Source organism: Helianthus annuus, chromosome 14 (genome assembly GCF_002127325.2).
Source record: "Helianthus annuus cultivar XRQ/B chromosome 14, HanXRQr2.0-SUNRISE, whole genome shotgun sequence".
NCBI lineage: Eukaryota > Viridiplantae > Streptophyta > Magnoliopsida > Asterales > Asteraceae > Helianthus > Helianthus annuus.
This window is the reverse complement of record NC_035446.2, coordinates 126,465,218-126,477,686: the sequence shown is the minus strand read 5'-3', so window position 1 is coordinate 126,477,686 and position 12,469 is coordinate 126,465,218. Positions and strand designations below refer to the sequence as shown.

Sequence of the window (12,469 nt, the reverse complement as noted above, 5' to 3'; positions counted from 1 at the left end):
CATAAAAAGCATATTTAAAAAAAAAAATTCTCTATATACAACCAACGTACAAGCTATATGCAAACAAAGAGGAAAGAGAAAGAAGAACCAACCGAGTTTTCAGGACGCCTAGAGCGCCTCATTTAAAGCGCAAAGAAGCATGAAAATACATAACAACACTTGAATGGACTCGCCAGATGCGACGTGCTCATCACCTTGCTGTGACTTTTTAGAACCCAACCTACAACGCTAAAGATCTCACTAAGCTCCATCGTTTCTCAGAAGCAGTGGCTGAGGTCAAAGTTCAAGGTTGAGTCCACTCGAAAGTCAATCCCCACTAATTTTTCCTTGCAGTTTATAGGTCGAGGATTCTAATAGGGTGTAAAAAAGTAAAACCGCAAGTGAGCTATTCGAGATCAGTTTGTTAAGAACTTGAATTGAGCCGAGATGAAACGAGCTTGAGCCCGAGCTGAAGTCTAAATATAAGTTTGTTTAATACACAAGTTTGAATCCAGGCTTCACTTATCAAACTCAAGCTAGCTCCAGAGCCTAGATGAGCCTATTATTTATATATATAATAAAACTAACTAAATAATATACGAGCCAAGCCCGGACCGAGCTTAATAAAGCTACCCAAGAGAAGAGCTCAGGCTTTAGAGATAAAGCTCGAAACGAGCCTAGCTCGAGCTCTCGTAAGTTAAACAAGGTGAGGTTAAGCCTAGTCGAGATCTGGCTCAAGTGGTTTACCCTCCTAGATTTTATCAAGACTCAGTTTCATGGTCGAGTAATTTTTATTTCTATACAATTTAAGATAAGTTTGGGTTTCTACTTGATCCACCTTGCTTTACCAAACTACGTAACAATCTAGCAAACGAAGAAACAAATCCTGGCCAGGTGGCTTCGGATCGTATTTCCACATATGAAGAATAAGTATAGGTTGATAGAAATAAAATTGGGTTTAAAGAGATTAACAACGTGGAAGTTACTTTTTTAAAGAGTAACCTAACCTCTATTTATAGTATGGATGAGCACGGTATTTGTTCGGTACCGAGAAACGGAAAAAGTGGGTACCGGTACAGGTATCGAATACACTAGTTCAGTACTGGTATTTACCGGTGTTTTAACGGTAAATACCATTACCGTACCGGTACTAAAAAACGGAAAAAGTGGATACCGGTACCGAATATAACCAGTTTGGTACCAGTACCCAGTATCAAATGCTCATCCCTAATTTATACTTGGATCTGTTGCATGTCGCTTTCATTAGCTTTGCTCCTATCGGTGGATCATTTGTCAACAGGGAAGATTCCAGTGTGTTGTCGTCCACCCTAAGATGAAGAATGATTTACCCTAAATCTTTGTGGGACTTTAATCAATCTATATGATGGGTTTGGGCCGGCCCAAACCAAGGTTCTGGGTGTATTTTCCTACACCTACCATCACCAATTCAAGACTCCAAGTTGGTAAAGTATTTTTTTCATCTTTTGATTATTAAACTCACTGACTACATAATGTTATTAATACTTCATGGCTAGAGCTGAGCAGAAAATCAAAAAATCTAAACCGAAACCAAAATATACTGATTTAACCGAGCTGAAAAAAATGTACTACACAAAAATCTGAAAAAACCAAACAGAATAACCAAAAAAATCATTTTTTTAATGTTTGTTACATATTGATTTAGGAATTATTAATTTTATTCTTGAATGTAAAGTATTTATGATAAAAACATTAGCATGTTTATTTATCTTTGAAATTGACGACGGGCCTATGGGTTGCCCCATTTACCCGTCTTGGGCTTCTGTCGCGTGGGCCCAACAGGATATAAGCCCAACAGCAATATACCTTGCCCACTAAGGTTTTCTTTATATAAAATGGGCGGGAAACTAGGTTCAGAAGACACAGGGCAACATTTAATGCCCGATTAGAAAAGGATCTTTGGCTGGAAATTGTACTTCCTAGCCGGAAACATTAAATGAGGCTGTCATCTTACCGTTGGGGGTCAGACACGTGTCTGAGCCCCCCGAAGACACTCGGAATCCGTTGGATCATCTCCATAAAATATCTCACATGGGAGATAAGGTCTCGGAGTTATATAAGGGCGGAAAAGGATGATCATAAGACAGATTTTAAGGTATCACATTTAAAGCTCTCTCATCTACTCCTCTCTCATTTATTCCGACCAACATTCTCATACATTAAACACACACACATTTATTGGATTCACACCTTAGAGGAAACATTCCGGTGATCACACTCATCGGAATAAGCTCCTCCAACTTTCCGGCAAGTTTACTTATTGTCACGCTTGAGCTTGGTCACGGATCCCCCTCCCGGGGCCCTCCATGACGAGGCTAACGGTTTATTTTTTTGTAGCAACGAAAGCCGGGATATCTTGACGTCAGCGAAGACCCCTTTGAACGTCACCAGGGATTTGGGTATTCGACATTGGCGCCATCCGTGGGACTACAGTCTGATTGGTGTTTCCACACTGAACTCCGACGTTGAAGATAACCCGTTTCACAAGCGGCAACATGACTACTCCACCCAGCTCACGTACTATCCAGACGGTACAGAACGACCATGATAGGGTCACAATGGAAGATATAACTCACGAAGAAGAAAACGAAAACCAAGTGGAAATTCTGGAAAGGGAAGAGGCCATCACTCCAGATTTTGTTGCCTTGCACAAGGATTAGCTGAAAAAGTGTCTCGAGTATTTAGAAAGGCAAGAGAAGCTTGACAGCCTCAGGGCCAGACTGTCCTTCGACACACCTTCCAACCAGGAAGGGGTGGATCCACAAAACAAAAGCAGTGGAAATGACCCACTTGAAACTTTCATGACGGCCCTCAGACAGATATCCTCGGAGGAGAGGGAGGATCTCATCACAGGGAAGAAGCAAAAAAGGGAAAGAAAAAGAAAAGGAAAACCAAAGCGATGATGGTCTGGATCAACCCTACCTCCCACGGGACTTAGCCGAAATCTCGAAGTTCACCAGGAGGATAGCGGAGGCACCCATGCCCCCTAAGACGAAACTACCTCCAAACTTCGATCGGTACGATAGAACAAGAGACCCTGAGGACCACCTCCATGCCTTCAGGGGTGCATGACAGTTGGGACGGTGGCCCATGCCAGTTTGGTGCCATATGTTTGTACAGACCCTAACGGAAGGAGCTAGGCTTTGGTTTGACAGCCTTTCCCCCGGAGGGATTGACAGCTATGAAGAGTTAAGTGAAAAGTTTCTGAGAAACTTTGGCCAGCAAAGGAAAGTAGTCAAGAACCCAAACGAGATCTTGCACATAAGGCAGAGTGACAATGAGCGAATAGATCAATACATGCAGAGGTTCGTCAAAGAAAGCATGAACATCAAGGACGTCCCGGAGGTCATGAAGATCAGCAGTTTCATTAACGGGTTAAAACATGCACAACTATGCGAAAAGCTGGGGGAAGAGTTCCCACACTCGTTTGACAACCTCATGGATAGAGTCAGAGCCTTTGTCAGGGGCAAAGACATAGTTAGCAAAGCCAAAGAGATGGACACCCCACCCCGAAGGCTCACCCCGACTGCAAAACCTCCCGAAAAAGGTACACCTTACTCAAGAAAACCCGCTTTTAATAGAATGTTGCATGATAGAACAAGGCTCTCATACTCCCCATATAGGCCTCGGGGGAGAGGCCCATCCCCCTACTCTGACGGCTTCACCCCTCTCACCAAAACCCCAAATGAAATACTAGCCACTGAGAGGGTGAAGAGCTCCTTCCCAAGACCACCACCCATAAAACCCGGGCCAAAAGCACAACCCAACGAGTACTGTGACTTTCACAAAGGATTTGGTCATAAAACTGATGATTGCATGTATCTAAAGAGGGAAAATAGAGGCCGCGGTGAAAACGGGTAAGCTGACCCATTTGGTTAAGGAAATTAAGGAAGGAGTAGGGGACCGCAAAGGGAAAGATGTGTGGGAGCCTGGAAGGGCAGATGTAGACATGATTCGAAGGAGGGATGAATTTGATACCACCAGAAGTGTAAAGGCCAGAATTCTGGGCTCCCAGACCGCATGAAAGCTCCCATCTTGATGCCACACCTGGAGGAAAACGAAGTGCAGCGACTCCCTCTTAACATTTCAGCCATAATAGCTGGCCACAAGGTGGTCAGAATACATGTGGACGGGGGATCTGGGGTAGAAGTAATATATGAGCACTGTTTCCTCAGATTTGACAGGGATGTAAGAGATAGGCTCGAGGAGGACTCTATCCCCCTAGTAGGCTTCAACAACAGTGTATCACACCCTTTGGGAAAGATCAGGCTCCCATTTACAGTCGGGGTAGGGGATCGTGTCCGAACTATAAACCTAACTTTCACAGTGGTTCGGGCACCCTCAAAGTACAATGCAATCCTGGGAAGACCTGGGATTGGAGATTTACAAGCACAGGCATCAACCCCACACGGAGCTCTAGTGTTCCAGACGCCAAAGGGCTTGGCTTGGGTAAAGTCTTCATACGAAGTCATTTCCTCCGTATTTGAGGGGGAAGCATCCGAGAAACCTCAAAAGGATGGGATAGAAGAATGGGTCCTTTGTGACAGATTCCCGGAGCAGACGGTTAAAGTAGGAAGTCACCTAAGTGACAAGTGCAAAAGTGCTCTCAAGGAGCTGCTCCTTCTCAACATAGATGTATTTGCATTCCAACATGGAGACATGACAGGAATCCCAAGAAGCTTGATTGAACACCGACTCAATACATACACCTGGGCAAAGCCAGTTAAACAGAAGAAACGGAGCATGGGCCACAGTAAGAGGAGGGCCGCCTGTGAAGAAACCAGGAAGCTGATCAGAGCCGGAATAATCAGAGAAGTGAAGTACCCATCTTGGGTTGCTAACCCAGTTATGGTCCAGAAAAAAGACGGAGGATGGAGGATGTGCATTGACTTTCAAGATCTAAACAAGGCATGCCCCAAGGACTGCCACCCCCTCCCAGAGATAGACGTCCGAGTGGACTCCTTATCTCAGCATCCCCTGAAATGCTTCTTGGATGCCTACAAAGGGTATCATAAAATACAGATGTCAATGGAAGACGAGGAAAAGACCGCCTTCATCACAGACGAAGGGACGTTTTGCTATACCAAAATGCCCTTCGGGCTAAAAAATGCTGGGGCCACCTTTCAAAGGTTTATGTATGCCTTTTTCAGAGAACAACGAGGAGGGAACTTGGAGGTATACGTCGACGACATCGTTATCAAGAGTCTGACTGAGATGGTGTTGATAGATGATATAGCTGAAACTATTCGCACCATGCAAGATGTTAATATGAAGCTAAACCCCGGGAAGTGCTGTTTCGGGGTAGAAGAAGGGAAATTCCTGGGAGTAGTGGTTACTAAGGGTGGAATCAAAGCTAACCCGCAGAAAGCTCAAGCCGTGGCTGAAATGTGATCCCCTAGGTCCCTGAAAGACATCCAACAGCTTAACGGAAGGCTAATCGCTCTGAACCGCTTTTTGTCAAAGGTAGCTGACAGGACCCTTCCCTTCATGAAGGTGTTGAAGGACTGCCTTCAAACGGACAGGTTTAAATGGACCTCTGAGGCAGAGAACGCTTTTCAAGAAATGAAGGCCTACATCTGCAAACTTCCAACCCTGGCTACCCCAGTGCCCGGGAAGACCTACTCCTGTATTTGTCTGCTTCAAAGACTACCATAAGTGCGGTTATGATGGTGGAACGGGAAGGGAAGCAGATACCAATATACTTCATCAGCAAGACCCTTAAAGGCCCCGAAGAACGCTATATGCCCGTGGAGAAGTTAACTTTAGCCCTTGTTTTTGCATCCCGGAGACTCAGGAGGTACTTACAAGGGCATAAGGTCACCCTGATGACGAATCAACCCCTCCAAAAAGTGCTAAGAAGGCCGGAGTTGTCGGGGCGATTGGCTAAGTGGGTAGTCGAATTAGGAGAACACTCCTTGGAGTTCAAGGCCAGAACTGCCATGAAGGGACAAATACTGGCCGACTTTTTGGCAGAGGTCCCTGAGTACGAAGAAAAAGAACTTTTGAAATGGGAAGCTTTAGAAAAAGAGGAGAAAGAGAAGGAAGATGAGGCAGTATGGAAGTTGCTTACAGACCGGGCCTCCAGCGAAGAAGGCAGCGGAACGGGCATTACGCTGGTCAGCCCTGAGGGGGTTGAGTTAACCTACGTCATTAGGCTGGACTTTGAGAATACCAACAACACTGCAGAATACGAAGCCCTTTTAGCAGGGATGAGGCTAGCCAAAAAGATGAAGGTAAAACATGTGGAAGCTAGTACTGACTCGTAGTTGGTGGTCAAACAATACTAGGGGGAATATGAGGCTAAAGACAACACAATGGCTCAGTATGTGGCAAATGTGAAAGAAACAGCCGAAGCGTTCAAGACCTTTAAGCTAGAATACATCCCCCACGGGAGAAACAGAAAATCTGATGCCCTCAGCAAGCTGGCCTCCGTGGCATTTGACCACTTAGAAAGAGAAGTCAAAGTGGAAGTCCTGACCTCCCCCTTTCTCGGCACAGAGGTGGTAGCTGCGGTCGAAAACGCACAAGAGACATGGATGACACCAATTGTAAAATTCCTAAAGGACGGAACGTTACCCGAGGGGGACTGGGTAGCCAGGAAGGTAAGAGTCAAAGCCTTACAATATGAGTTGGTTGATGGAAAACTTTACCGAAGATCATACCAGGGCCTATCCCTGAAGTGTGTTGACATTGAAGAAGCTAAGTATGTGATCAGAGAAATACATGAGGGAATTTGTGGGATGCACTCGGGGCCAAGGACAGTAGTAGCAAAGGCAATGAATGCGGGATTCTATTGGCCTCGAATGTATGAGACAACATCAGAGGAGATCAAGAAATGTGACAATTGCCAGATCCATGCCCCTATGACGCACCGCCACAAACACCCAATGATACCTGTTTCAACGTCCTGGCCTTTCCAAAAGTGGGCCATCGACATAATCGGGCCATTCCCAGAAGGCCCGGGAGGGGTTAAGTACGTGGTGGTTTCCATTGATTATTTTACCAAGTGGATAGAATCAAAACCCTTGGAAAAAATAACGGGGGAGCAGATGAGATGATTTGTACTAGACAACATCATTTGCGGATATGGAGTCTCGAAGGAACTGGTGAGTGACAATGGTGTCCAATTTGCTGGAAAGCCCTTCAGGCCATGGTGCGAGCAAATGCACATACACCAAGTATTCACCTCCGTTACCCATGCCCAAAGCAATGGACTGGCGGAAAGAGCAAATTAGAGCGTCATTAAGGGCATGAAAGGGAGACTCGGAAGAAAACAAAAAGGATGGTTGGAGGAGTTACCATTTGTGTTGTGGGCATACAGGACCACACCTAAGGACTGCAACGGAGAAACCCCTTTCAGCTTAACTTACGGGACGGAAGCAGTCATCCCGGCTGAGATAGGGTCCCCAACTGCCAGAATGAAGCTCAGAGAGGCAGAGAATGAAGAAGATCTCCGGATGAACCTGAATTTGCTTGAAGAGAGGAGAGAAGTGGCAGCAGTCAGGGAGGCTAAATACAAAAAAAGGGGCTTGAAAGTTACTACAACGCCAAGATGAAGAAGCTTAACCTCGTTCCAGGGGACCTGGTTTAAAGAGCAAACGAATCCAGCCTACAGGAGAGCACCGGGAAACTAGGGCCCAACTGGGAAGGACCCTACCGGGTCACGTGGGCAAATGGCAAAGAAAGTTGCAAGCTGGAGACACTTCAGGGCAAAGAGGTCCCAAGAACATGGAACCTCATGCAGCTCAGGAAGTACCACATATGAATCAGAAGAAAATCTTTTAGGAAAACGGCCAGGGAGCCACTTTTGTAATGACTAACTGATAGTCAGGGGCTTACCCCAAGATAAAACTTTTTTGTAAAAACTTGTACTGGGGAAACTTGGTCCCCATGAAATGAATGACAAACAGGCAACTCACTTGCCCCCTTTTGACAGAATGACAGGTGTTATATCAAGGCAGACGTGCCTAGTAGAACTATAAGCCTAATAACAAACAAACACATGTGCACAAGGTATATCAAACATACCAATCGCCCGGCTGCGGGGCAGAATAAGGTCTAGCTAACCCAGAGAAAACGGACAAACAAACCAAAAACATAATCTCACATTATAATCTTGTCCAGTGATTGGCCTCGAACAGACAATCCTGGTTTATCAAACAAACCATAAGCACAACACACTTCTGTAAACAAACTACAAAAAGAAGTCTTTCTTTATTTATTTGCAAAATGAATGTACAATGGGAAGCCTTACTGACTTTGGCAAAAACAACTAACATACAAGCCAACAAGCATAACAAACAGACTAAAGCACAGTTTCTTGCAAACAGCCCAAAAGTTTTCAAGAAAGTGCCGACCTGATCCCTGGCAAAAGCTTCTGCAACATGAAAAAACACAACAGAAAACAAGCAAAAAACAAGATAGCAACATACAGTCATAGGTTATATGATTAAGTACTTAGGAGAACCCCTACACAAAGGTTCTCCTTCCAAACACCATAAAAGTTTAAAGTATCCTAGGGTAAGTAATTATCCGGATTACAACCATATCGAAAGAGGTTAATGTTCAGAAATCACTGGGGGCCACCCCTAGATAAAGACTTCGGAGACGAGGGACCAGCGGAGGAAAACAGGGCTTTCAATTCATCTATAGATATCATGGGATGCTCCAGGATTTTCTCAAGAATGGCCGGGGTCTTACCCCCAAACTCCTTGTCCAACTTAGACAGCCGCTTCTTAGCTTTGGAATTATAAAGCGGAGTTTCTTTCCTGTCCAGACCCTGAGCAGAGTAAACGTACCCATCCTTTAGCCCTGCCTGGTACCCAACATCCCGGTACGCCCTATACACCTCCTCAAGACCGCTCTTGAATTCCTCTGATTGGGAGACAACAGTAAGAAAGGCTTCGAAGCCTTCAGTAATCAACCAATGTTTCTCCTTAGCCAACCGCTTGTTATCATCAGAGGTTATCCCATAATCAGCATACATAGTATTCAGTTGCTCCTGAGAAACGGAACGAACCTCCTTCAGATGTTTTAGCTCCGCAGCTAACTCCTCTTTCTCCTCTACCAACACCGTCATCTCCCTCTCCCAAGCTCGCTCCCTTCGCTCTAACATAGCTCCAGCCCCCCTGAGCAAAAGACATCATAAAGAACACAAAAGCAAAAAAAAAAGGGGGGGGGGGAGAGAAAGGCAATGTACCTTCTCTTCTTGCAGTTTTCGCTCAGCCTTAACCACTTGACATCGAAGTTCAGCAGCAACAGATTGGGAAGTCTTGAGTTCACCCTTGAGTTCTTCATTCTCCTTCCTCAAATCATCAACCCGCTGCAGCATGCCGGCACCCCTGAAGAAGCTCTCACAGAGTGACATGCTGTACTGATCCTCAAAAAGGTCATCCCTCAAAGCAGAATTCATGAACCTATGGGAGGGAGGAACAACATGACTCAAAAAATCCCTGGCAGTCTCAGGGGTCCCTATCACCGAAGAATGAGTTATTTTCCACTTAGGAACATAGGTGAGAGGGAGGGCATCAGCAAACAGGGGAGCCAAAGGGGACCGATGAGCAAGACCCTCAAATTGAGAAGGTTTACTAGTCCCAGTAGCATGATGAGGAGAAACCTCAAAAGCTGAGGCAATACGAGCGATGCTTACTTCTGGAGTCTTGTCCCGAACACGGGAAGAGGAAGGGCCAGTAGGAATCTCTATTGGATCATGAGAACTCCCCTACTCAGACAAAGAAAGAAAAAAGAACATCAAAAACCTCCCCAAAACAAGGCGAAGGTAAGGTAACAGGAGAAAGAGAAAACAAACTCACCAACAAAGGTGCACTCACAAGGCCGGAGGACCGCATGTGCTTAGACAAAGAACCCTTAACCCCGATGGGGGGAAGCTCGGAAACAGCTTTAGCCACAGGAAGGCCCTTTTGCCCATTGGCACTCTGGAGCCTCTGCCGGATGTCACGAGGGGCAGGAACTGGCTTAGGACTAACAGCTTTTCTCTTTCGAACCAGACGGCTCTCCAGGTCCTCCTCATCATCATGATCAGAACGCCCAACTTGAGAGGATCCGGGGAACTCTCCTCTCCATCAGAAGAGGCCCCCCCACCTTCTTCCACAACAACAGGCCCCCCAGCCTGAACAGACCCTCCAGCCACCTGCATCTCAACATCCCGGCTCAAACCCGGTTCAACTTCATCACCAACCACAAACTTCACATCTCGGGAATCCCCCTGAAGCAACCTCCACAGAGTCAACTCTACACAAGAGAAACACTAAAGATGACTATACAAATCTTAACAAAAAATGACAAGTCAGGAACACAAGAATACCTTTTTTTGCCAAAAAGGCCCTGGGACGGACCGAGTAAGAAGGGCTCAAACCTCCCATAGCCAAGATCCCTTTAGAAAAAGTAAAGGCTCTTGTGGGGTTCTTAGACATACGCTTCCACTGGACAGTTTCGTCGGCAGACAGGGCAGGAATACTGTCTTCAAGAGCGGCCTTGGCGTCTTTTGGCGGTGGAGACTCTGGTATCATAGCAGCGGAAACAAAGATAAACCGACTCTTACACTCTTTAGGGTAAGTGGAGGTCGGCATGAAAGAATAGCAAGGCCGAGACACACTGTTCTGCCGCTTGGCAAAGGTGAACCAATCTCCATCAGAGATCAGTTTATAAAACATGCAGAACAAGGGGACAGACGGCTCGCCGGAGACGGCCACACAAGATGGTTCAAAATGTACTACTCTCATAAACCCTAAGGGGTGCAACTGAGAGAAATGAACCCCAAAGTGACGCAACAAGGCTATTTTGAAAGGTGAAAGGGGATACCGGACTCCACAGGAAGAGAATGCCAAGGTATAAAGGGCAATCTGATCTGGTGTACATTCGGCCGATTCATCAGGGCCTAGCAATGTTGGAGAGAAACGCTTGGGTATCTTGTAAGTCTTGACAAAGGACTCCAAGTCCTTTGCAGTTAAAACGGAACGGATCATTGAGCGACCGGTGCGACTCATGATTAGGGAAAATGGTAATCGGAAAAGTATAAGGAAAACAGAGAAAAGGGGGGTTATGGCGGAAGTTGAAGGAAAGTTCAAGAAACCAAGGGGGTATTTAAGGGAAATAACTGACAAGTATGGAGCAAACCGTCACATCGCCTTCATTTCAAAATTAAAACCGCACAACACGTGCTCCAATAAGATTGAACCCCAGCCGTCGATTCCTTACAATTAATGGCACCCTGGAAAGAGAAAAGGGGACACACGATGATTGCCTAGGGAGGGGCCCACCTCCTTAGCCCAATGCAACTGTTCTCGCAAGAAACTATAACTCAGCCCTGGGTTATGAGATTTAATAACCAGGGACTAAAGATGACTTGACGACGGGCCTATGGGTTGCCCCATTTACCTGTCTTGGGCTTCTGTCGCGTGGGCCCAACAGGATATAAGCCCAACAGCAATATACCTTGCCCACTAAGGTTTCCCTTATATAAAATGGGCGGGAAACTAGGTTCAGAAGACACAGGGCAACATTTAATGCCCGATTAGAAAAGGATCTTTGGCTGGAAATTCTACTTTCTAGCCGGAAACATTAAATGAGGCTGCCATCTTACCGTTGGGGGTCAGACACGTGTCTGAGCCCCCCCCCCCCCCCCCCCCGAAGACACTCGGAATCCGTTGGATCATCTCCATAAAATATCTCACATAGGAGATAAGGTCTCGGAGTTATATAAGGGCGGAAAAGGATGATCATAAGGCAGATTTTAAGGTATCACATTTAAAGCTCTCTCATTTACTCCTCTCTCATTTATTCCGACCAACATTCTCATACATTAAACACACACACATTTATTGGATTCACACCTTAGAGGAAACATTCCGGTGATCACACTCATCAGAATAAGCTCTTCCAACTTTCCGGCAAGTTTACTTATTCTCACGCCGGAGCTTGGTCACGGATCCCCCTCCCGGGGCCCTCCGTGACGAGGCTAACGGTTTACTTTTTTGTAGCAATGAAGGTCGGGATATCTTGACGTCAGCGAAGACCCCTTTGAACGTCACCAGGGATTTGGGTATTCGACATAAATGATTTATCCATTGCATACAATAAATAACAATCTTTATATACTAATAAATAAAATGGCTAACGAAAATAGCCAAGTTTTGGTCAAAGTTTCAAAAATAGCTAGTTGACACCTCATAAAATGGGCTTTCACGAATTTCAACGCGGATCAAATTAAAATTTAAGAACTTTCCCCATGACCAATCACCTTTTGCCACGTGTGTTGCTGTCATCACCATGTTCCCTTAGTATCTCTCTCTCTCTCTCTCATCTTGTCTGTCATCTTGTCTGCGTTCTGTCCTACTTCACTCATCAAGTTCACCTGCTGTGTAAACTCAACTATAACAAATTGAATCAATCACGTGACACCCAATCATCTCTCCAAATATTCAGACATGCA

General features: G+C 45.6%; 1 protein-coding gene across 1 annotated transcript; it reads left to right on the top strand.

Moving 5' to 3' along the window:
- Positions 1–3,108: 3,108 nt before the first annotated feature.
- On the top strand, positions 3,109–3,879 carry LOC110907328. The gene has a single exon (XM_022152322.1). The coding sequence runs from the start codon at positions 3,109–3,111 to the stop codon at positions 3,877–3,879; it is 771 nt and encodes a 256-aa protein (XP_022008014.1).
- Positions 3,880–12,469: the final 8,590 nt, after the last annotated feature.